Source organism: Sorex araneus, chromosome 5 (genome assembly GCF_027595985.1).
Source record: "Sorex araneus isolate mSorAra2 chromosome 5, mSorAra2.pri, whole genome shotgun sequence".
NCBI classification, from domain to species: Eukaryota; Metazoa; Chordata; class Mammalia; order Eulipotyphla; family Soricidae; genus Sorex; species Sorex araneus.
In genome coordinates, this window is record NC_073306.1 from 110,694,954 (window position 1) to 110,721,043 (window position 26,090).

At 40.5% G+C, this 26,090-nt stretch overlaps 1 protein-coding gene across 1 annotated transcript in view; it reads left to right on the forward strand.

The window, feature by feature from the left end:
* Nucleotides 1–443: 443 nt before the first annotated feature.
* The window catches only part of KIF6 (kinesin family member 6), a 705,701-nt gene continuing 680,054 nt past the window's right edge, over nt 444–26,090 (forward strand). The window contains exons 1-3 of the mRNA XM_055140906.1: nt 444–549; nt 6,875–6,984; nt 14,179–14,253. Of these exons, the coding sequence (XP_054996881.1) occupies nt 484–549; nt 6,875–6,984; nt 14,179–14,253 (251 nt within the window). The 5' untranslated portion in view covers nt 444–483. The remainder of the gene's footprint in view (nt 550–6,874; nt 6,985–14,178; nt 14,254–26,090) is intronic.

Here is a 26,090-nt window from a genome sequence, read left to right on the forward strand (position 1 = left end):
AAAAGAGGTGTTGACGCAAAGAAAGAATGCACTGAGTAATAGGGCAGTAACGGTGGCTGCCACCCGATTAAAACGCTAGAGATTCAATTCTGTAATTAAAGAATTACACGCCCAGAGCCGGCTAGCACCGGCGCCTGCGCAGCTTTCTCGCTCGGCCCCGCCCCAGTCCCTCCTAGTCCCGCCTTTCAGGCCCGCCCTCCGGGCCGCTCCACCCGATGGCAACCAATTAGGAGCCCTTGAACAGGCGCCTGCGCAGGGCTCTCGCTGGACCCTACCCCTGTTCGTCCTAGTCCCGCCTCTCAGGCCCGCCTTTGGGGCTTACCACCCAATCGCAACCAATCAGAAAGAGGAGGCGGGGCCCGTGTCGCGGTGTTCTCTGGGTAGTGTCCATAGTTACTGTTGCTAAGGCTGCCACTCGCCACAGGTGGTGGTGCAAGTTTGGGAAGCCTGGACGCTGCAGAGGTGAAGAGCCCGGGCGAGACGATGGTGAAGCAGACGATCCAGATTTTCGCGAGGGTGAAGCCTTCTGTCCGGAAATATCCACAAGGGGTAGGGGTTGGAGCAGCTAGGCCTCCGGGCGGGCCGGGGGGAGGCGGGCCTGGCGCGCGGGCTGCTGCCCCACCCCGCAGGTGCCCACACACGCCGCGGAGCCGCAGACACGGGCCGGGGTAGGGCGCTGACTCCCGCAGGTGTGCGTTCCCGTGCGCACGCAAATTGCTCCTTCACCGCGCGCTCTTCTGAAACCTTTCTGGGTTCTGCACACACAGGTACACTCACACTTGTTTGCACTCTTGGCGAAAACGTGCAAGAAAGTGATAAAGACTCTGAGCATCTGATACAGATACTAGACAAATATCCCCAAAGCATTTCACTGCGACTCTGCACACAGGGTCCACTTATGAATGTGACCAGGTGTTATTCTTTAGCATAACGTGAATTTTAACATGCACTCATTGCAGATCTGGATAGATACATAATGCTTCCTGAAACGAGGAATACACATTGGCGAGCTATTCAGAAGCATGAGCTGAGCGTCTCCTGCGTATTGTCCTGGAATACTAAGACCAGAGGAGTGCACAGAGGTGAAGGCTTTGCCTTTATTCTGAGCAGAGAGATTCTTTGAATGCTTTTTTTTTCTTTTCTTTTTGGTCACACCCAGAGATGCACAGGGGTTACTCCTGGCTCTGCACTTAGGAATTACTCCTGGTGGTGCTCAGGGGACCATGTGGGATGCTGGGAATCGGACTCAGGTTGGCCAGGTGCAAGGCAAAAGCTCTACCCGCTGTGCTATCCCTCCAGCCCCTGAATGTTTCTTAAATGTTTCAAAACATTCGCCTTTCCCGTGTAGGAAGGAGCATCACTGTCACTGTAGTCCCGTTGCTCATTGATTGCTCCAGCAGGCACCAGTAACGTCTCCATTTTGAGACTTGTTACTGATTTTGGCACATCGAATACACACCACAGGTAGCTTGCCAGGCTCTGGTAAGCGGGCGAGATACTCTCAGGGCTGAGGAATCGAACCTGGGTCGACCACAAGTAAGGTGAATGCCTTACCCCTATGCTAGTCATTCTTACCACTTGGGTGCCAAAATTGGTATCATTTTTCTCATTTTATAGGTGAGGAAAAAGAGACTCCAGTTAGATGATGCGACCAAGCCACCACCTACTATGTAGCATAACCCTGATATTAAATTTTTTTAAATGATAATGCTCTACACTGTTCAGAAAGTTCTGGCTTTGTTTTTTGCCTCACAAAGTGAGGATTTAGACATGGGCAATCTGATAGTGTTTTTGATTCTGAACTATTGGATATGCTGTTAATATTTTATCTCTGTTCATCTTTTACATTTTATATATGCATGGGTGTAGTATCTTGTCACTTAGTAATTTAGCATTTTCTTCACGTAGCTTATGTATTTAAAACAAGGAGAATATAGTATATGTCATCATCATCAGTCTTTTTACTCATGGAGTATTCAGAATACTGAGCTCATGAGATCTTGTTTTCTTTCAGGAATAAAGTCATGTAGAATTGAACCATGATACTGACCATGTTGCTCATATTCTACTCACCTTAAAGAAGGTGGTCCTGGGAACCACATTAAATTGAAGGCTTAGCAGATGCAGAACTTGTGCTCTAGTCATGTAGTCACATCCTCAAGTCTCCAAAAACTTTATAAAGTGCTTCATAAATGGACAGGGGAGATACCCTGAAGGTCTAGAGCCCCTTGTTTTGCTTGTAGTAACCCCAAGTTTGAGCCCCAGTTTTTGTTTTTTTTTTTTTTTTTGCTTTTTGGGTCACACCCAGAGATGCATAGGGGTTACTCCTGGCTTTGCACTCAGGAATTAACCCTGGCGGTGCTCAGGGGACCATATGGGATGCTGGGATTTGAACCCGGGTTGGCCACGTGCAAGGCAAATGCCCTACCCGCTGTGCTATTGCTCCAGCCCCTGAGCCCCAGTTTATTATTTTTTTATTATTTTTTAATTTTTGTTTTTTATTAGTGAATCACCACAAGAGAAAGTTACAGACTTACAAGTTTTCATGCTTACATTTCAGCCATACAATGATCGAGAGTACCCATCCCTCCACCAGTGCCCATTTTCCACCACCAATGGTCCCAGCATCCCTCCCACCACCCCCACCCTATTCCCTTCACTCCACCCCGCCTCTGTGGCAGGGCATTCCCTTTTGCTCTCTCTCTCTTTGGGTGTTGTGGTTTGCTACAGAGGTATTAAGTAGGCATCATGTTCGGTCTGTAGTCTATTTTCAGCCCGTATCTCCCATCCCTATTGGGCCTGCCTAGCACCCTTTGCTTGGTGATCCCTTCTCTAGCAGAGCTGCTTCTCCACCTAGCATGTGAGGTCATTTTCCAAGCTGTGGAGTAATCCCCCTGGTACTTATCTCTACTATTCTTGGGTTAGTCTCCCATTCTGTTACTTTATATTCCACAAATCAGTGCAATCTTTCTATGTCTGTCCCTCTCTTTCTGACTCATTTCACTTAACATGATACTTTCCATGTTAATCCACCTATATGCAAATTTCATGACTTCATCTTTTCTAACAGCTGCATAGTATTCCATTGTGTAGATGTACCAAAGTTTCTTTAACCAGTCATCTGTTCTCGGGCACTTGGGTTTTTTCCAAATTCTGGCTATTATGAACAGTGCCGCAATGAACATACAGGTGCAGATGTCACTTTTACTATACCTTTTTGCATCTCCGGTATATTCCCAGAAGTGGTATTGCTGGGTCAAATGGGAGCTCAATTTCTAATTTTTTGAGAAGCGTCCATACTGTTTTCCAAAAGGACTGAACCAGTCGGCATTTCCACGAGCAGTGAAGGAGAATCCCTTTCTCCCCACATCCCTGCCCTTTTGTTCTTTTGCATATGGGCCGGTCTCTGTGGTGTGAGATGATATCTCATTGTTGTTTTGATCTGCATCTCCTTGATGATTAGTGATGAGGAGCATTTTTTCACGTGTCTTTTAGCTATTCAGGTTTCTTCCTTGGGAAAGTTCCTGTTCATCTTGTCGCCCCATTTTCTGATGGGCTTGGATTCTTCTTGTAGAGTTCAACCAGTGCCTTGTAAATCCTTGATATCAACCCCTTATCTGATGGGTATTGGATGAATATCCTTTCCCATTCTGTAGACTGTCTTTGTATTCTGGTCACTGCATCTTTTGAGGTACAGAAGCTTCTCAGTTTAAGGTAGTCCCATTTATTTATCTCTTTTTCTACTTACCTGGGCAGTTGAGCCCCAGTTTTAATCCCCAGCACGGAATGGCTCTGTGCTCACCTCTGGAGAAATGGCCCTTTACCCCATTATTGAGCCTGGAATAACCCCTGAACACTCCTGACTGTGCCTTCCAAACAAAGCAAGTCAAAAACGTGGATCAGATGTCAAATGGTTTCTTGGCCCAGATTAATAGAACATGTTACACTTTTCTCATAGATTCAACAAGTGTTTGGATGCGGTAAAGTGAGGATGACTGAGGGTAGGCTTGGATAGGGTATTGATGGAGAATTTTGAATATAATATTGAACTTTCTCCATTCATAAAATGCATTGTATGATTATTTGCATACTGGAGCAGTAGCACAGTGGGTAGGGTGTTTGCCTTGCACGTGGCTGTCCCGGGTTCTATTCCTCAATCCCTCTCAGATTGCCCGGCAAGCTACCGAGAGTATCTCACCCGCATGGCAAAGCCTGGCAAGCTACCCACGGTTTATTATATATGCCAAAAACAGTAACAACAAGTCTCATAATGGAGACATTACTGGTGTCCTCTCAAGCAGATCTCTGAGCAACGGGATGACAGTGACAGTGATGACTATTTCACTGTACTCCTCCTCTAATTTATCTGAGAAACCATGGTTCATAAGAAATTTCTTATGAACCATGCAATTAGTTCTCTGTATTATCTAATTGTTTGTTACTCCAGAACGCATTTTTAGATGTCTTACTGGATTTTCACAATTTTTACCAAGCTTCAGCATTACACTACATGCACAAACAGAAAAGAAATCATATGAAGGAATTTTGAGTTAGTTCCCTGTTCTTGTTTAGAAATCCTACTGTTAGTGTCTTTTTATTTTTTTTCAGAAGGCTACATGGTTGTTTCACTGACCAGAAATGGTACTTAAAACATAAAATCAAAAGTGAAGCGCAGGTATATTTCTTTCCTCCTCTTCATTTTGTTACTCCATCGCTTCATTAACCTCATTCCTTAAGTCATTATAAACTAACCGATAATATTTTTTCCATTAATAAATTAGGAGGTACAAAAGATGAATCTTGGGGCTAATTTAAATTGTGGCAATTTTCACTTGTATGGTGCTTTGTACATTTCTGAACATTTTCATATTTATTCTTGCATTGACTTTAGCTATCTTCCAGTCTAAAACACAAAACATACATTAAATAATAAATGTTTTTTTTTATTTTGGTTTTTGGGAAACACTTGGCAGTGATGCTCAGGGTTTACTCCTGGCTTTACCTTCAATAATTACTCCTGGCAGTGCTTGAAGGACCATATGGTATGCCAGAGATCAAACCTGGTTCAGCCGCATGCAAAGCAAGCACCCTACCCACTGTATTATTTCTCCAACCCCATATGACTAAAGATTGAAAGTCAATTTTTTAGACTGCATGAATTTTATGGCTTTAAGGGACTTTTCTTATTACATCTGAGAATAGCTTTATGAGAAGGGTGGCAGGTCATTGTCCTCCCCAATTCCATGGTTCTTTCTCATAGGCACTACTGTATTACAGATGCAGAAATTGTATGGCACCCTCATTTTTATTTGCTTCCTAGCTCATGTCCTCATTAACTCGCCTGTCGAGCCATTCCCTTTTTTTTTATATGGATTCCCACAGGATATAATTTATTTATTTTTTATTTTTGACCACCCCCAGTGGTGCGCAGGTTCTATTTTTGGCACTGTAATTAGGAGTGATTCTTGGTAGTACTCAAAAGATCATATGCAGTGCTGGGGATTTAAATCAGGGTCTGCAGGATGCAAGGCAAGCACCTGTACTAACTCTCCAATTCCATAGGTTTTATTTTATTATTATGTTAAGGCACAACTTATAAATGTGTCCTGAAAAAACCTTAACAGAAAGCTCTAAACCTGTTGTTTTTACTTTACATAATTTTATTTAACTAAATAATCAAATCCCTGAATAAATATTTTAAATGAGAGGTTTCAGTTAAAATGTACTCAGGAAAATTATTCAGACTTTCCAGAGATTTAGGTAGTCTTTTACTTATTTAAGAATTTGGTGTTTCCCCCACAGATTAAAGCTTCTAAATAGTCTTACATAGGAAGTATTGCCCATTAGAAATAATTTTATTTTCTGGTGAAAGACAAGAAGTCTCTTAAAAAAACTCTAAATCTACTGAATATTAGTTTTTATATGGAGTATTACAAAATGCTTCCATTTCTGTGACATCAGTTAATCCCCACAGAAATCTATTTCCTCATTTTATGTGTGAAGAACTGAGAATCTCAAGTAGTGATTGTTACACAGGTGGGATATTGACTCAGTGTTGGATCCAGGTCTTGAACACCAAATTTTACACATTTCTTTATTCCACATGACCTCTTTATAGGCTTGACTCTTGATGTCCCTTGACCATAAATAAAGCAAGTAGGTAAACAAGAAGAGAATCCAAGAATTCACAGTTGTAAAGGGGTTGGTTAAGACTTTCCACTTCCATATTGGTTTAGAAAGTTTTGCTGATTTATACCATTTACTAGTTAGTGGCTAAACTGGGAGGAGAACCTTGAAAATGAAATCAAAGGCATGAATTACATGTGTCTTTTGAAACCACATGTCTTTTATCTTAGACATGTCTTTTAGCTTGGACATGTCTTATGGAAACTTGGGCTTCTTTGAACATAACTTGAATTAGAGCATTGTTGCAATCTCTCTAAGAAGTCTCAGACAAGTCCTTTGATCTCTGTCTAGCATTTTGTAAATGCTCAGTAGTACTTGTTGGTTGCTGTAAAATGTTGATTTCTGGTACATAATTCCAAAGAAATGTTTAGATAATATTTTTTCTTTCAGTGCTATTAGTTTCTCAACAACAAAGACACACAAATGTTCAAATTTGTACATTAGGTCATTCAAAGATAATCTGTGCTTTGATAGAGCATTGATTTAGGTTTTACCTCTTGTTCAATTCCATTTATTTGTTTGGGCTTGTACACAGTTCAAAGAGGAAAATTATCCAAATTATACTCAGCTATGACTTTTTATCTTAAAAGTACAATTTCATACCATTATAATGCACATCATAATAGCTTGGGTTTAGTTTGAGCTGCAATTGTATCATTTTATATTCATTTGTGGTCACCCTTTACAGATTTATTCCATAGATGAAGATGAAAAATTAACATCTAGTTTGGAAATTATCTTACCTCGTGATTTGGCAGATGGATTTGTGAATAATAAGCGAGAGAGCTACAGATTTAAGTAAGTTTATTTATCTCTTTTTTTGTGTGTGTATGTGTTTTGCTGTGAAACTAGCATTAAATAAAACCAGCCTATTGCATTAATACCCTCTACGATGTCATTAGCACAATTTCTTATGAACCATGCAATGTAGTTCTCTGTATTATCTAATAGGTTTGTACTTGTGAACTTTTATTTTATAATAGTTCACAACATTGCAGAGAGGTATGTATTTTTTAAATTTTGTTAAAGCACTATGATCTTCAAAGTTATTCATGGTTGAGTTTTTGACATACAATGTTCAAGTACTGATCCCACCACCAGTGTCAACTTCCCTCCACCAGTGTTCCCAGGTTTCCTCCTATTACACCCCATGCCACTCCCCTCCCCCAGCTCTACACACACACACACACACACACACACACACACACACACACACACACACACAACACCTGCCATATTGACAGGAACCTTTTAAATTGATCCCTGCTCCCTTTTGCTTATTATCTGTGTCTTCTCTCCCACCCCTCCACTGGATTTCTTCTTTCTCCTTCCTATACTCTGGGGCCAAGGCATCCTCCTTAAATCATTGCAATCTTTATCCAGTTATTCTAACATATAAGTGTTTTATCCTGTGTTTATCCTTTTCATTCTGGCTTACTTTATTTAACATGATATCTTTCCAGTTCCGTTCATGTTCCAGTGAATTACATGATTCCTTCATTCCCCATAGCTGTGTAGTATTCCATTTGTACAACAAACCACATCTTCATGATCTACTTATCTGTCATTGAACTTCTAGGTTGATTCCAGGTCTTAGCTATGATCCTGAGTACTGCAATACATAATGATAAGCATATGTCCTTTTGAATGAATTTTCTCTGTGTGGAGATAATACAAAAATGGAACTACTAGGTCATATGGAATTTCAATTCTGAGTTTTCTGAGAACACTTCATGCTGTTTTCCTGAGGATTGGACCAAGAATCATTCCCTTCAGCAGTGGATGAAAGTTCGTTTTTCACCACATCCCTGACAATACAAAATTTTAGCTGTTTTTCATTGCCTCTTTTTATCCAGTGTTCTTCTTTCCTTGACCCACTATGGCTTATAGAGGTTCAGTGTATGACAAAGCTTTATTAAAGACAATAATTTCTGATAAAATTTAAGTATTATATAAGTGACCCTTCTGTTTAACATAAAAATATATGCAATTGAATAAAAAAGTAAAAATAATTAAACAACAATAAAGTCATAATAAAATGTCAAAATCTAAAACTAGAGAATAAAGATAGTATAAAATAATGATAATCAACAACATTTGAGGTTAATAGACATCAGGACCAGATGTATCTGTTTAGCATTTTTCTCCTGAATCATAAATAAACCATAAACCATAAATATATTGATATATTAAAATAATACATGCATCATACATATGTATGATAAAATACATACAAGTTTAAATAAGTTTATCTGTCTCCATTTCTGTTTTTCTGTAAAACTAACATTAAATGAAATTAGCATATTGCACTAATACCCTCTGCTGTCAAAAACACTTTCTTATGGAGCATTCAATGTAGTCTCTATCTTATTTTATTCAGTGTTGCTAGATGTAGAATGACATTACTTTGTCCTTTCCCCTCTTGCCACAAGGAGCTTGTCCCGGTTTTTCCCAGAGTTTAGGCTTACCCCAGTCACACCCATCAAGGTGTTCCCAAGCCACTCTCATCCCTTTGTTTAGCTGTAATCACTTCTCTATGCTCTCTTCCCCAAAACAGTTAATCAGCTTTCTCCCCTAATCTGACTCTGTTACTTTGTAAGGTCAGACCTTCCTAGGACACTGAACTTATAAGTTAATATTGCCTTTCTCCTCTCCTTATGCCTTTTGAATAATTTACTTTAAAGCAATGTCCTTTTTGTATAGACACAAGAAGACAATATTATGCTTTTGTAACTTGGGACTTAATTGGCTTTTAATATTATTCATTCCCAGGCATCTGCTTTCTCCACTTAAGCCTCAGTTGCCCTCAGTTCCTAGCACCCCAAAAGCAGGGTTCCAACAAGGGACGGGACGGATCCAGGGCAATTAGTGAGTTATGTGCTACCTTGGCATCGAGATGGGCCTGGCCAAAGTGCCTAATTCTTAACTATAAGTTAAGAGCTTGATTATGGACAAATGCTATCATGATCCAAAAGTAACGATGAGACTGGGACCCTGCTAGGGATAGGAAAGACTAATCTGGCCTGAGCACTGTAGTCTGAGATCGAGATGGTCCCAGGAGAGCAATTCTATAAGCTTAATGCATTTCTTATTGTGTCCATACAAAATGATTAATATTATGAATGCTTATATGTTTGTTGGATGAGGAGAAGAGAAACACACTCATGGGACTCTGCCCTTGGGTGGATCCTCCTGCTGAAAGAGAATCAGTCAGTCCTAGGAGAAGCATCCCCTAAGGGAAAGGAACCTTACCCCTATTGATTGTAACCACACCTATGTGTACAGCCCCAACCCCCTCATGCTGAGGGGATTTAACTAGGCTGTAAGAGTGTGTTGGGGGAGAGATCCAGAGAGAGAGATCCAGAGCCGGGAGAGAAGCAGAGAGAGAGAATGAAATAAACTGATCGAGCAACCAGTTTGGCCTTCTTCCTTCCGTCACCTGCCCTTGACCAACAGCCACACACAGCGGTACCAGAGCATGGAACATGGGCGGTGAGACAGAGCCGCCTGGAGAGGCCACGAGTGCACACGCCCGTTGGCATGCGTTAGTTTTTTACAGCTGGAGTTCCTGGGTGGGCACGAACCACCAACTTTTCCATTAACTCTCCTTATGCCTTTTGAATAATTTACTTTAAAGCAATGTCCATTTTGTATGGACACAATAAGAAATGCATTAAAGCTTATAATTGCTCTCCTGGGGCCATCTTGATCTCAGACTACAGTGCTCAGGCCAGATTAGTCTTTCCTATCCCTAGCAGGGTCCCAGTCTCATCGTTACTTTTGGATCATGATAGCATTTGTCATCCTACAGCTATATATATATATATATATATATATATATGAGCTACTATACAATAGAACATATATCAGAAATTAATTTTAGTCACTTGCCACATGCAGCTCTTAAGCATTTAAAATGAATGCCAATGTAGTAATGTAGTTATAAATATAATTGCATAAAAATAAAATATAGTAAGGATTTTTAAGACTTGCATGGTAAAAAAGAATAAAAATATATCAAGAATGTTTTCATATTGACTACATACTAAAATGCTAAAATTTGGGATATAGCAGGTTAAATAGATTACATAAATATGTTTATTGACTAAATCTTATTTCTCTGGAACATTGATAATTAGTATGGTTCAGGAGAAAAATACTGCACAAATACCTTTGGTCTTAATCTCTATTAGAATCAAATGCTGTTGCTTATGGCTATTTCATACTATATTTATTCTCCAGTTTTAGATTATGACATTTTCTGTAATTCTCCTTTTTTAAATTTTGGAGTTGAAGCCCATTTTAACCCACATTGATTGCTGGCTCAGTCTGTGGTGAAAGATTCCTGGGTTTTTTTGGACGCACCCTAATTGCTCTCTTAACTTTCTCTTGTGACTGGTTTACATTGGCTCTGTTTGAAAACTATTCCTGCCCTTTCCCTTTGGATAAAATTATCCCAGATTTATTTTTTTATGACTTTTCTCCTCTTTCTTTATCCTACCAATGTTTCTTTTTCCTTACATTCTGCCTTTGTACATGTATCATTAATATATGTATTCTCTCATCCACTTCTCATTTTTTTATATATATAAACAGAATTATAAGCACATGATTACAGAGTGAGGTGACCTTTACCTTGTCTTTTTGGTTTCCTGCTGCTTACCTTGTCCTTCCTAACATACTTTCTCTGTAGGGACTTTCTCCCATTAAGTATGCTTTATTGTCTCTGATTCATGAGAGCTGTTTTATTGTCAAGCAGTTTACCACATCTTTAATGTCCTTTCCATATCTTTATTGGTCTATTCAGTCTTTGCATTGCATGTATACTTAAACGTATGCAACGAAAAAGTGCATTGAAAAAGTGATACTGGCTTAATTTTTATTATTTCAAAAATGTTGAAGAGGAAGCACAGTGAATGAGCAACTGTTCCCAGCTCAGTATTTGGGGACCGTCCTTAGTGATGGACCCTGAATCCAGGGCTCCTGCCCATGCTGCATGCTCTCCAACCCTTTGAGCCATCACCCTGTCCTGACTTAGTTGTTTTCTAAGGGATGCATCTGGGTGGTGTTCTGGTCCAATCATGGCCTAGTAATGTATCAGGATTGAACTTAGGACCTCACATGTGCTTTACTACTTGAGCCTTATCCATAGTACTGTACGATTATTTTTAAATCTTTAATCACTTTTCAAAACCTCTGAATTAGAAATCATTGGATTTTTATTTTATATAAAGAAACTAATAAAGTATTTAACTTATTAAATATTTAAACATTTTAAAGGTCATTTTCTTAGAAAACTTATTAAATCAATATTTATTGGCCATGACTCTATGCTATTTCTATAAAACACCACCACAGGGAATGCAGTAACAAAGCTCCTGCTCTTGGGGTGCTTCCATTTTGGTGGGAGGAAATGGACAAGCAAATAAGCTATTAGAAAGGGCTAATTCGGGAGGAATGTAAGACAGGGCAGGTAGTGATGATTGCTGGCTGGGATGAGGGGCCGCACAGGGAGAGATGTCTACAGTATCTTAAAGAGATGCCTGGGAAGGCACTGTGGGAAAGTGACCATCGAGCAAAGGCCCAAGGAGGTGAGAAAGCCAGGTATTCAGACGAGGAAGGGCGATTCCAGGCCTCAGAAATGGAGTGAAATCCCTGGGATGGGACCTGGGGAGGTGCCTGGCATGTTGAGGAAAATTAAAAGATCTGTGTGACTGGAGATGAGTCAGCAACAGGGCAAGGGGAGAAGATTGGTCAATGGGGCCAATAGAGGAACAAGGTCACATGGAACCTTAAAAATCACTATTAGGTTTTTTGGGGAGTAAGTTATAAGCCTACTCAGAAGTGATTTGGGAGGTAAGAGGGTTTTGAACAAATGATTAAAATCATCTCATTAATTTTTTTGTCAGATAATTCTTACTGACATGTGGAACATAGTCTTTTAAGGGGTAGGGGAAACCAGGCTACTTTTGCAAGGGAGAACAGGCAGGAAATTATGGAAGATTAAGAGAGGAGAGTAATAAGTGGAAATACTGAGAACTCATTGGATTTTGGCTATTTTAAAGGGCAGAGCTGACAGACTTTGCTGATGGATTGGTTAGCGCAATGGAAAGAGAGGAATCAAGGATTCCCTCAAGGTTTTGGGCAGAGTCCTTAGAAGGATGGAGCTGTCATTTAGTGGCCACAGGAGACCAGGAAAGAGGTGGAAAGAGGTCAGAAGGTGCTAAGTTTGAAGTGGACTTTAGAAAAAGTCTGTACAATTTTTCAATGAACCATCAGGAAGCCTCAAATTATGTATTGACTAAGTCCAGGACCATGAATAAGTTGCTTTATCTCCTTGTGAACTTCTTCATCAGTCAAAGATTAGATTGAATTTGTTTAACATAATAATTATTCTAAGAGTTTATAAAAGATAAAACACCTAAGCATTTTTAGAAGATAGTTGGTTACAGTAATGCCTTTACTGATTACTATGTAACTGTATTAAGTAATATAAAATATTTGGGGATTATGATATTTGAAGTTTAATGCCTATTATAGATACTGAAATTACTGCCACCTCTTTGTTATAAATGGTGGTAGATGAAATTTTTATTACTTAAGGAAATGAGGAGAGGAATGTCTAATTGATTCAGTCAGCTCTTCCTCAGTACAAGAAACAAATCAGACTTATGACTGTCATCATCCTCCAAAAGCCTACTTCTAGAAATGTTTTCCAACAGCACAGTTTGCAGTGCTCTGGAGCGGTTTCAGCAGCCACATCCCTTTGTGATATTAGCACTCAGATCTGAAGTCGCCAATTCCTACTGGGGGTTTGGAGCTTGCTCTGGGCTCCCTTGGTGTGTGCCGCTGTCTGCCCAGTGGAATGAGGCAGCAGTCACAGTGTGCTCTCCACTTCCTTTCGTATTCACTCCACTTTTGCTTCTTCAAACAGGCAGATTGATCTTCTAGGGATCTTTAAAATAAATAGTAATTTTAAGATGAACTTAATTCCCTTTCACTTTATAATTTCAATTCGACTGAAAAGTTTGGGGATTCTGTTGGTGGTGCTGGGGCCCACTGGTGTTTTTTCAGTGCTTGGAGATTGCTCCTAGCAGGGTTTGGGGGACTATGTGCTGCCCTGGATAGCCATGGGACCCAGATCACCCTCATGCAAAACTTATGTTTCAGCCATTTGAGTTATCATTCCACCCCCTTTGTGATGTTTCTTAGGGATCCATCTCATTCTTGCGGGTAGCAAGTTACCACACTGTACCACAATAGGTTTTATATCTCCAGCCCCAGGTATTCTGTTGTGATGCTGTGTTAAGCTAAATTAGGGTGCCTTTGCAAGAAGAATGAAATTGACACTATTCCTTCTTCTCGCCCATTAATCTTGCTAATCTAATAAAGACTTATTTTTGCAGGACAGGTCTGTCTTAATTCACTTTTTGACTTTTGGCTTACAGTCAACAAAATGAAAACAAAACCATTCTGAGAATTGACTGACACTTACACACTGATACTAAGACTGGTTTGAACTGGAAAACAAACCAGTTCAAAAATCTTAACATTAAGTTAAGTGAGCATTCATTTCACAGTTGCATTCTTTTCTTTACAGGTCAGGCATCATAAGTTCATTGGCTATTTACATCCTGTTCTTGGGTTTTTATTCCATGCACTTATCTAGATTTGAATGTGGTGCCAATTAGAGACACTATCCTTCTTGAGAGCAGAAAAAAAATACTCAGTTTATGAATTGGTTCAAAGCTGCTGCAGTGTTTCAGAGGGATTTATTGTGCAGACCCTGTCCGAGCAATGCTGTTCACCACCATTTGTATCCAGGGCCACAATAGCAGAGTGTGGTTGGGCTACAGGGCAAACATTGTGTTGAGTTAGGTAAGCTAGGTGATGTATTTTTGGGTAAGTTATAAAATGTTTAGGAATATATCATTAATCCAATAGTGTTTGAAGGCTCAGATTTTAAGTAATTAGTATTTTCCACATTTTCAGATTTCAACAAATTTTTGATCAAGATGCAAACCAAGAGATCATTTTTGAAAACATTGCCAAACCAGTTGCTGAAAGGTAGGATTTCCTCTATTTTGTTGAGAGGGTTAGTGGTTTTTCATCGTGTCTTCAATTCTCAGATAACTGTGGTAATAATGGACTTCAGAATATCAGCTATAGACTCAAGGACACACAGCATGTAATGGTGATAGCATTAATATCATATATTTCTATAGCTATTTTAAATTTAGTTTCTGAAACTCAAATTAATGGAAGATGAAGACTATCATTACTCTTATTTTAAAGGGGCTACAAAATACCTAAGGATCAGAGTGATTAAGTGACAGTGCTCAGGGTAGAGGGGTTGGGTGTGGATAATTCTAAATGGCTTTCTGGTCAGTCCTCAGTACTTCATGTTTCCAGACATCATGGTTAGGTGGATAAAGGATTCTTGAAACAAAGGAAAATATATAAAGTTCTGAGAGCAAAAAAATAAAGTAAAAGCAAATAGGAATTTTAGAAAAACGGTAGATGTATTCATCAAAAGAATGAAGAAGTGTAGGAGCAAACCAATGAATTTAAAGAGAGAACAAAAGATGTTGCCCAATGTGGACCACAGAATAAAAATAGACTGAAAGTGGGAAAATAAGAAAGAGCAGACCCCTCCCTCTGCCCACTACTGGATTCATAAATGTTATTTTTCTAAAAGCCCCTGAAGAGGTCTATGAGAACTATATCTAAAATGTAACCACTTTTGTCATCAGGGGCCCAACGGAGAGGAGGAAGAATGTAGAGTTGAGAAATATTTAAAGATACTGGAGACATAGTATAGGAAGCAATCATTAACCATTTATCTTGCATGTGAATAACCCCTGTCTGGTCCTCAGTATCACATATGGTCCCCCATACACTACCAGAACTTACCCTAAACACAGAGCCAGGAGTAAGCATTGAAAGCAGCAGGTGTGGCCTGAGACAGGAAGAAAAGGAAGGAAGGGAGAGGGAGGGATTTTTAAGAATAGCGCATTACCCAAATTTAGCAAAAGGAATAAACATAGAGCATCACATAGCTAAGAAAACCCAAATTAGATAAACTCCAAAAAATCAAGTCTAGGAATGGTCATGGTCAAATTTCAGAAAACTAAAGATTAAAATTGAGAGGAATGAGATTTTTCCTAGAAAGGAAAATAGGATTTCTCCTCAGAAATTATGGATTCTGGAAAGAAGATTTAGAATATTCTCAAGAGCTGAAAGAAAAGAACTATCTTCCCCCAAACCTATAGCCAATGGTTATATTGGCCAACTATCTTTCAGTAGTTACAGGAGAGGCTGGGGAGATAATACAAGTGTTAGTACACTTGTCTTGTAGCACCAAGTCTGGATTCAATCTCTGAAATGACATGTTCCTTGGCATAACTAGGTGTGTGTCTGGAGGTCCCAAGCATCTCTGGGATAACCCTGGAAGTTCCCACTGCGGGTAAAGCTCTGTGGTCCTTGGTACAGAATAATTTTGTATCTTCAGGTCTTCTACATGTTTGGGTGGTCCCTGGTTCAAGGAACTCCACATCATCAGTTCATGTCATGAACTGAACACCCTGGTTGTCTGAGGATAATTGGGAGTGGCTGCCGTGTTCTCTGAGCACCACTATAGTGATCTCACAAAAACAAAACAAACTAAAAGGAGAAAAATATTTTCAGACAAAGGAATGTTAAGAGAATTAATCAGTAGAATATTTACAGGGGAATAGAGATAAGGAGTTTTGAAAAGGCGGAAAATAAAGAGAATACCTTCTACAAAACTGGAATAGATGGTATTTGATGATGACAAACCATTGGTCTTAGATACAAAACATAGATTATTAAGCGGATGAAGAGTGGATGAAGAGTGGATGTAGAAGAAACATCAGCATACTAGTGAAGGGCATTGGGCACTTTGGTGTTGGTGGGGTGCAGTAACTTTGTGCAACAGTGCCATGAATGTTAATACTATTATAGCCATGTTACCTCAATGATTAAAGTATTTTTATAGTACTTACCTCTTTTGTTTTTGATTTTTATACATTTTATTTTCATAAAGTAGTTCACAATAGTTCATTACAGATAATATTCAAACACGCACCCCATCAGTGAGCATATTCCCACCACAATTAGAGGAAAGTGTATAAGGTTGCTGTATTTTGGGGGGCCATTTAAGCCTGTATACAAGAGAATACAAGCAAATATGTTAAAATCAAACAAATGTGTGCTACTTTAGGTACATCAGTGGGCTAGAGTATAAGAGGTTGTACGGCCATGAATGAGGCCACGTGCTCCAGGAAGTATTGCATCACTCTTCTTCCTAGAGCTTTGTTTTATAGTCTATGGACCTTGGCCATTGATGAGATTATATGGCGCCCGGGGCAGTTTGTGTTACCTCTTTTTTTAAAATAATGTAGGAGTGGGACTGGAGCAATAGCACAGCGGGTAGGGCGTTTGTCTTGCATGCGGCCAACCCGGGTTCGATTTCCAGCATTCCATATGGTCCCCTGAGCACTGCCAGGGGTAATTTCTGAGTGCAGAGCCAGGAATAACCCCTGTGCATCGCCAGGTGTGACCCAATAAGCAAAAAAACAAAAAATAAAATAAAATAAAATAAAATAATGCTATTTATTGAACAGAGTCTCTTGCCCGCATGCTTGGCTGTCTTCCCTGGGACCCCTCAGAGGGGATGGGCTCCAGCTTCCCTTCCCGCCCCGAGCAGAGCTCCCAGTGGCCAAAGACCACTGGAACCTAGCCATACCATGCTCGAGGCCCCTCTCCACACGTTTGGACAGGCCTCACGCATGAAGGTACCAGCAGAGGAACCCAGGTGTGTGTAATCCCATCAACGGCCAACATCCAGAGACTTAAAAGCAAGCTCCCAGAAGCACGCAGTTGCTTTGTGGCCATGGGATATCCTGTAACCTACTTTTCCCTCTGGGAGAAGAGCAAGCTACTGAGAGTTTCCTGCCCACATGGGACAGCCTTGCAAGCTTCCCATGGTGTATTCATAGCTAAAGCCAGTAACAAGCTGGATCTCATTCTCCTGACCCTGAAAGAGCCTCCAGTGTGGCATCATTGGGAGGGCCGAGTAGAGAGAGGCTTCTAAAATCTCTGGGATAGGACAAATGGAGAGGTTACTGAGCCCGCTTGAGAAATCAACGATCAACAGTATTTCGTGATCGTGATTGTGATCCTGATTTATTGAGTCATTGATTAAGCTGATTGAAATGGGCATGAACTCCACTGTCACTGTCACTGTCACTGTCATCCCATTGATCAATGATTTGCTCATGTGGGCCCAGTAATGTCTCCACTCATCCTAGCCCTGAGATTTTAGCAACTTCTTTTTACTTTTCCTTCCCAATGGTGCAGCATTAGAGGCTTTTTACGGTCAGGGGAATGAGACCCATCATTGCTACTCTATTTGGCATATGAATATGCCACAAGGGGCTTGCCAGGCTCATCTGTGCGGGCAGTAAACTCTTGGTAGCTTGCCAGATTCTCCAAGAGGGATAACTAGGCTATCAGATGTCATGCGGTTGCAAATGTGCAAATGCGGCCGCTGACTTCCAGGAGCTTGGTTTTAGTCTCTGGATGTTGGCCGTTGATGGGATTACACATTATACACTAATCCCATGAACTCTACATTACTTTTTTTCCCCCTAAATTGTATCACCATGAGATAGAGTTACAAAGCTTTCTTATTTGAGATTCATCCATACAATGATGGAACATCCATCACTCCACCAGTGCACATTTTCCACTACCCACATCCCAGTCCTCACCCTGCTTCTACGGCAGACAATTTCCCCAGTTCCCGCTCTCTAATTTTGGGCATTATGTTTTGCTCAAAATTTCCCACCACCATTCAAGCCTGCCTGCCAGGCGCAGATACTAGATAGCTTTATCTTCCACTGCTCATTTTGAGTATCATGAGAGCTCGCACTGCCATGATTGTAAATGTAAATTTCTAGGTTGTAAATGTTTGGGTTCCAGAGATATCTCTGTATGGCAGTAATACATTTTGGGATTCAGTTGGGAGTCTCTGAGCCAGGGCTTTGGTGCACTAAGATGGAATCCAGAGGCAAATTGTGGGCATGACAGCCAGTCTGCTGGGTCCTCTGCCCAGGTCCTCTGCCGCCATGCTGCCTGGAGATTCAGTCCAGGAACCTGCATAACTGGGCCTTGCTTGTGGAAACTCTTGGTCACTGGAAATCCATCTGGAGTAGGTGGGGATACTGCACCTGCTCCATCTGGGGCGTCCCAGTGAAATTGGCCCAGTATGGGGCCGGAGAGATCTCCAGTGCTGTGGTGTCTTCTAGGACTTGCTGCTCTGTCTCTGAGCCAGGGCTGTTGGTGTGCTAAGATGGTGCCTGGAGGCAAACTATAGGCATGACAGCCAGTCTGCTGGGTGGGCAGGGACCTGGGGAGGGACAGCCCATGTCTTCTGCCACCATGTGGCCTGGAGATTCATTCCTGGTACCCGCATACCTGGGCCTTGCTTGTGGAAACTCTTGGTCACTGGGATTCCATCTCGAGTAGGTGGGGAGAGTACACCTACTCCATCTGGGGTGCCCTGGTGAAATTGGCTTGCTATGGGACCTGGAGAGATCTCCGGCACTGTGGTTGGACTTGTTGCTGTGCCTCTGGGCCAGGGCTATTGGTGATCTAAGATGATGCCCGGAGGCAAATTGTGGGTGTGACAGCCAGTCTCTGGGCATGTGGGAACTGGGGAGGTACACACCTCTTTCTTTTTAATCGAATCACTGTGAGTTACAAAGTTAGCAAGTTATTCATGATTGAGCTTCAGGTATATGATGTTCCACACCAGCCCCTTCAATGGCTTTCAAGCAGAATATACTGGTCACCACTGAATTATACAAAATCCCATGAAACTATCACAGATCTGTTCACTTTATGGGCATGATTTTACTTTCCCAGGTCTATTATATATAAGGGAGGGATGGTCTCTTAATCAGTGCTCAGGATACCCAGGGGCCTCTTGTGCTGGTTCTCAGCCAGCTGGGCTAGTGGTTCAGTGCCAGATCCAGAGGATGTGGTGCTAGATGCAGTGCTGCTTAGGTACTGCAGTGCTGGGATTACCTGGGCCACCCCAGTGGTGCTTTTCTGGACTACTTGAGTCCCACCTAGAAGTGCTGGGGGCCTCCAGGCCTGCACTCATTGATGCTTAGTACGCCAGGTCATGTCAGGGATCTAACCAGGATCAGAGCATGTAAGGAGTACTCCTGAATACCTGCATTGTCTTGTTGGTCCATAGCTGCATTTTATATATACAAACATGCACTGGTGCTTGGTTTAATATACTGCTATACTAAACTTTGTGATAACATTAAATTTCATCGTGTTTTGTGTGTATGTATGTGTGTGTGTGTGAGAGAGAGAGAGAGAGACAGAGAGAGAGAGAGACAGAGAGACAGAGAGACAGAGAGAGAGACAGAGGGAGACAGATTTAACTGTTATTCTTAAAACTCTTAAGTGTAGCATTTAAAAATAATGGGCTTTGTGATTAAAAATAAAAACAGAAATAAGCTTCTTAGAAGACCAGGAAATTATACAACATGGTGACCTTGATGTGTGCTCTGTCTTAAAAAGGAATGAAACAATATTACCACTCCTCTGACAGTGAGATTGTACTGAGGATGCATACTTAAAATAGATTTTTGTTTTTGTCTGTAAAGAAGTGAGTCTAAACCTAGATGTTTCTGCTTAAGAAGGTCCAATCAAGAAATTATATGGTATCATCATTTTTATCACAGATACAAGTCAAGGAAATTTGTAATCCATTTTATGAAATACCTCCAAAACTATGATCCAAGAATTTGAAACAATTTTATGGTGGAGAATATTATTTTTCTGACAAAATGTATTTACATATGCGATAAAAATCATGTGAGTGGAAAATGAAAGTATTGTTTAGATGAAAAGAACAGTAAAAGTGACCTATGTATGAATTGGGGAGTTCTTACACGGTGACATGGAATTGAATTCTGTTGTTGTTGTTGGGTCATGCCTAGCTGTGCTTGGGTATATCAAGGGCATACCTGACAGTACTATAGGGCCATACAATGCTGAACTAATGGCCTTATATTGCACTATAAACACATGAGTCCCATCCTTGCCTGAGATTGGGTTCTTAAAATATTGTGATGACAGATGGAAAAAAGAAATTATCTACATATTGAGTATAAGTGGAGCTCTCTTCATTTCTCCCCAATATCCTAAAGTATCCTGAAGTTTACATAATAATCAATGAGAATATTCAGAGAATCCTCTCATTCAAAAATAATTGAAAACATAATGTTTTAATAATGTCATTCCAAATGATTCTGATGCATGCCTCAAATATGAGTATAGTTAACTTTGGCATACAGGCTAAACACAGGCTGGAAGGGATGCGAGGGGGCTAGTCAAGCACACAAGACAATTGTGGCATTTGTTCATAATGAAATCTTACCCGAAGCTCTGCTATGCACCCTCAACCACTTGGCAATTCTGAAATTTGTTTGTGTGTTTATAAATGACCACTTCACCCATTTCTGGAGTGAATTGAAACACTTCATCCTAAAGACAGGATGGGCCTCTCTGTGCGGGAGCACAGACCTCATCTTGGGACACTTCCCTGGGATTAATATTGTTATAAATGTTTAGCAGATGCTTAACCAGTTATGATTATGTTTCATGAATTTAAACTTTCCCTCCAAATGAATAATTGTTGGATACTATTGTAATGTTAATTAAAACTGTGGACATTGGTGGACTAGCAGGTTCAACTACCAATTTCAATACTTCATAGAATTTTGAACTTGGGAAAACTTCTTAATCTTTCTGTATCACTCTTTCATCAATGAATGGTAAAATAAATGCCATAATATCAACTTCATTTGCCATAATGATCAAATGACCTGTACAGAAAAAAGCACATGAACTGCAGGTTGTTGAATGGGCTCAGTATTATCTCTCTTCCATGTTGCCCCCAAGAACAATCTTACAGAAAAATTTTTCTCAATTCAGTTAAGAATTTTACTGTTAGTAATGTTTTATTAATTATTTTTTACTCCCTGCCTTTTACTGCTTTTTTATTTTCTTTCTCATGAGGTAACTTTGCATTTCATATAGATTTTTATTTCATGCCTTGAAGATGCATTCATAGATGATTGAAATATATTCCTACTTTTACCTCATGTACTCCAAAAGACTGGAATGTAAAAAAAAGCTAATAGATGCAAAGGTGTTGGAAAGTCTACAGATGTCTAGTGATCAGTATAGTAGCTGAATTTATAGTCAACTGACAATAATTCAAAACTGTACTTAAAGTTATTATTCCTTAATTGTTGGGGAAAGCATGGCAGTATGTTTCAAGCACTTTATCTCTTGCTAAATTAAATTTTCTCCTCCTTTGGAAAGTCCCTTTATTGAGAATAGAGTTCTATTGGCAGAATTTTTCTTATCTGCAGTGACTTTGGCCTTTCCTTTTTTGTTTGGTCACATATTTATTTTATTTACATATATTTAAAAAAATTTTATTAGAGAATCACTGTGATGTACAGTTACAAACTTATGAACTTTTGTGTTTGCATTTCACTCATACAGTGATCGTTTACCCATCCCTCCACAAGTGCCCATTCTCCTCTACCAATGGTCCCAGTATCCCTCTCACCACCCCCACTACCCCACCCTGCCTCTGCAGCAGGGCATGCCCTTTTGTTCTCTCTCCTTTTGTGTGTTGTAGTTTGCAGTAGAGGTATTGAGTGGCCTTTATGTTAGGTCTATAGTCTACTTTCAGTTCGCATCTTCCAACCTGAATGGGTCCTCCCAACATCCTCTGCTTGGTGTTCCCTTCTCTATCTGAGCTGCCTTTTCTCCCAGCATGTAAGGCCAGTTTCCAAACTGTGTGGCAGACCTCCTGGTCCTTATCTCTACTTATATTACACAGATGAGTGCGATCTTTCTATGTCTGTTTCTCTTTCTGACTCATTTCACTTAACATGATACTTTCCATGTTGATCCACTTACATGCAAATTTCATGATTTCATCTTTTCTAACAGCTGCCTTGTATTCCATTGTGTAGATATATCAAAGTTTCTTTAACCAGTCATCTGTTTTTGGGCACTCCAGTTTTTTCCAGATTTCGGCTGTTGTAAACAGTGCTGCAATGAACATACAGATGCAGATGTCATTTCAACTATACCTTTTTGCCTCTCTGGGATATATTCCCAGGAGTGGTATTGCTGGGTCAAATGGGAGCTCAATTTCTAACTTTTTGAGAATCGTCCATATTGTTTTCCAAAAGGACTGAACCAGTTGGCATTCCCACCAGCTGTGTAGAAGGGTCCCTTTCTCCCCACATCCACGCTTATACCGATTGCTTTTGTTCTTTTGGATGTGTGCTAGTCTCTGTGTGTGAGATGATATCTCATTGTCTTTTTGATCTGCATCTCCCTGATGATTAGTGACATAGAGCATTTTCTCATGTGCCTCTGAAACATTCGGATTTCTTCTTTGAGAAAATTTCTGTTCATTTCCATCCCCCATTTTTTTATGGGGTTGGAAGTTTTCTTCTTATAGAGTTCAATCAGTGCCTTGTATATCCTTGATATCAACCCCTTATCAGATGGGTGTTAGGTGAATATCCTTTCCCATTCTGTAGACTGTTTTTGTATTTTGGCCATGCCCACTTTTGCCGAGGCCACGCCCCCCTGAGGATTAGGTTAAGCTTCTTGCCGCAAAGTAGCTGCGTCTGAGAGGCTGTCAGGGACCTGAGAAGATGGGTCAGGGGACATCACACACCTGGGCTGGAAGAGAAAATGGCTGCCATGCTTGGGGTTGGCGTGCTGCCAGCCAGGATGGCAGTCTGTGGTGGGGGGGTGCTGACTGGGGCGGTCTGGGTCCAAGACGCAGGCTGGTCACATATTTTTGATCATAGTTTAGTATACTTCTTGCTAAATAACTTGAACAAATTATATGCTGTTATTTGATAACAGTGGGAAAACATTTTATTTATATAGAATTTTGCCAATCTCACGGAGTACTTTGACCTGATTCAGCTCATTTAAGTTTTATGATAACCTGTGGGTTTAGAACTATTATTATTCCCATTTTGTGTGAGAAATCAATGCTCTGAGCACTTAATTGACTTCTCCGGGGTCACAAAGTAATTAGATTGTGGAGCTGAGACTAGAATAGATAATACTTCCAGTACTTTGATCCTTAAATTGAATTGCTGTATCTCACAGCTGCTTCCATATATTTATCCCATTTCTCTGACATCATGCTCCCTTATTAGTTCACCCATAATGTTCCTATCATTGCAGTGGCTGACTTTTTGTTCTCATTCTATTTGACCTCTTAGCATTTATAATGTTAATTTCTTCCCACAGTTATGATAAATAAGCAAAATTGTCATCTGTGTTTTTATCTTGGTCAGTATTGGGGTGTGAGTGAGGGGGTGTAAAAGTAAAAGGTAATTTGTTAAAGCCAAAAGTTACCTTTTACTTTCCACCACCTGGATTTTAATTCTTGTGTGTAAAAAACTAAAGCACGCCGACAGGCGTGTGCACTCGAGGGCTCTCTGGGCGGCTCTGTCTTACCGCCCATGTTCTGTGCTCTGGAACCGCTGTGTGTGGCTGTTGGTTAAGGGCAGGCGACGGAAGGAAGGAAGAAGGCCAAACTAGTTGCTCGATCAGTTTATCTCATTCTCTCTCTCTCTGCTTCTCTCCTGGCTCTGGATCTCTCTCTGGATCTCTCCCCCAACACACTCTTACAGCCTAGTTAAATACCCCAGCATGAGGGGGTTGGGGCTTACACATAGGTGTGGTCACCATCGATAGGAGTAAAGTTCTTTTTTTTATTATTATTTGAATATTTATTTAAACACACAAACACACACTTATAATCTTCTGGGTCCCATGTGGAAGGCCCCAGGTTCAATCCTTCACTGCAAAAACAAATAGAAAACCTAAATGGCAACTGGCAGTTTTCGAAACTAACAGGATATTTGAAGTATCTAGAGAAACTACTAATTCTGATAATTATATTCTATGGTTATTTTTTAAAAAGAATATCCTCAGGGCCAGGAGACAGTTCAGTGGTTAGTGTGCATGCCTAGCATATGTCTGACCCAAGTTTGGGTCCCAGCGCTGTATAGTCCCTTGAGTGTTGCAGGGTGTGTCCTGGAGTCCTGGAAGCCCCCAAACTTGCCAGGATGCCCCAGATAATCCCCAGTAGCCCCATAGCATCACAGCCTCTGGCCTGAACCACCTTCCGGATTGTCCAAGAATATCCAATGGTGCCCCTGGGCCTCCTAAGCATGCTTGGGAGAACTTCCCTGGGCTCAAAAAAGAAAAGAGTATTCTTGAGAGATTGAATCAGTACTTCTTTTCTTCTCTTTTCCTTTCTTTTTCTTTTCCTTTCTTTTTCTTTTCTTTTCTTTTCTTTTCTTTTCTTTTCTTTTCTTTTCTTTTCTTTTCTTTTCTTTTCTTTTTTTGCTGTTCTAATGTTATTTTATTTTATTTTTTTAAAATTTATTTATTAGTGAGTCACAGTGAGGTTACAGTTACAGATTTATACATTTTCGTGCTCATGTTTCCCTCATACAAAGTTCGAGAACTCATCCCTTCACCAGTGCCGATTCTCCACCACCAATAAACCCAGCATCCCTGCCCCCACTCAATCCTATCTCCCCTCTCCCCCCCACTGTGGCAGGGTATTCCCTTTTGTTCTCTCTCTCTAATTAGGTGTTGTGGTTTGCAATAAAGGTGTTGAGTGGCCATTGTGTTCAGTCTCTAGTCTACATTCAGCACACTTCACTCTTCTCCCACATGGCCTCCAACCACATTTTACTTGGTGTTCCCTTCTCTATCTGAGCTGCCTTTTTCCCAGAATGTGAGGCCACCTTCCAAGCCATGGAGTCAACCTCCTGGTATTTATTTCTACTATTCTTGGGTGTTAGTCTCCTACTCTGTTATTATATATTCCACAGATAAGTGCAATCTTTCTATGTCTGTCTCTCTCTTTCTGACTCATTTCACTTAGCATGATACTTTCCATGCCGATCCACTTATATGCAAACTTCATGACCTCATTTTTTCTAACAGCTGCATAGTATTCCATTGTATAGATGTACCAAAGTTTCTTCAACCAGTCATCTGTTCTAGGGCACTCGGGTTTTTTCCAGATTCTGGCTATTGTAAATAATGCTGCGATGAACATATGAGTACAGATGTCATTTTGACTGTACTTTTTTGCACCTCTGGGAAATATTCCCAGCAGTGGTATTGCTGGGTCAAATGGGAGCTCAATTTCTAATTTTTTGAGAATTGTCCATATTGTTTTCCAAAAGGGCTGAACTAGCCGGCATTCCCACCAGCAGTGTAGAAGGGTCCCTTTCTCCCCACATCCTCTCCAACAGCGGTTGCTTTTGTTCTTTTGGATGTGTGCTAGTCTCTGTGGTGTGAGGTGGTATCTCATGGTCGTTTTGATCTGCATCTCCCTGATGATTAGTGATGCAGAGACTTTTTCATGTGCCTTTTGGCCATTCGTATCTCTTCCTTGGGAAAGTTTCTGTTCATTTCTTCGCCCCATTTTTTGATGGGGTTGGATGTTTTCTTCTTGTAGAGTTCAACCAGTGCTTTATATACCATTGATATTAACCCCTTATCTGATGGGTATTGTGTAAATATCCTTTCCCATTCTGTAGATAGTCTTTGTATTCTGGTCACTGTATCTTTTGCGGTGCAGATGCTTTTTAGTTTAATGTAGTCCCATTTGTTGATCTCTGTTTCCACTTGGTTGGCCAGTTGCGTGTCGTCTTTGAAGATATCTTTATCTTCAATATCATGGAGGGTTTTGCTGACCTTGTCTTCAATGTACCTTA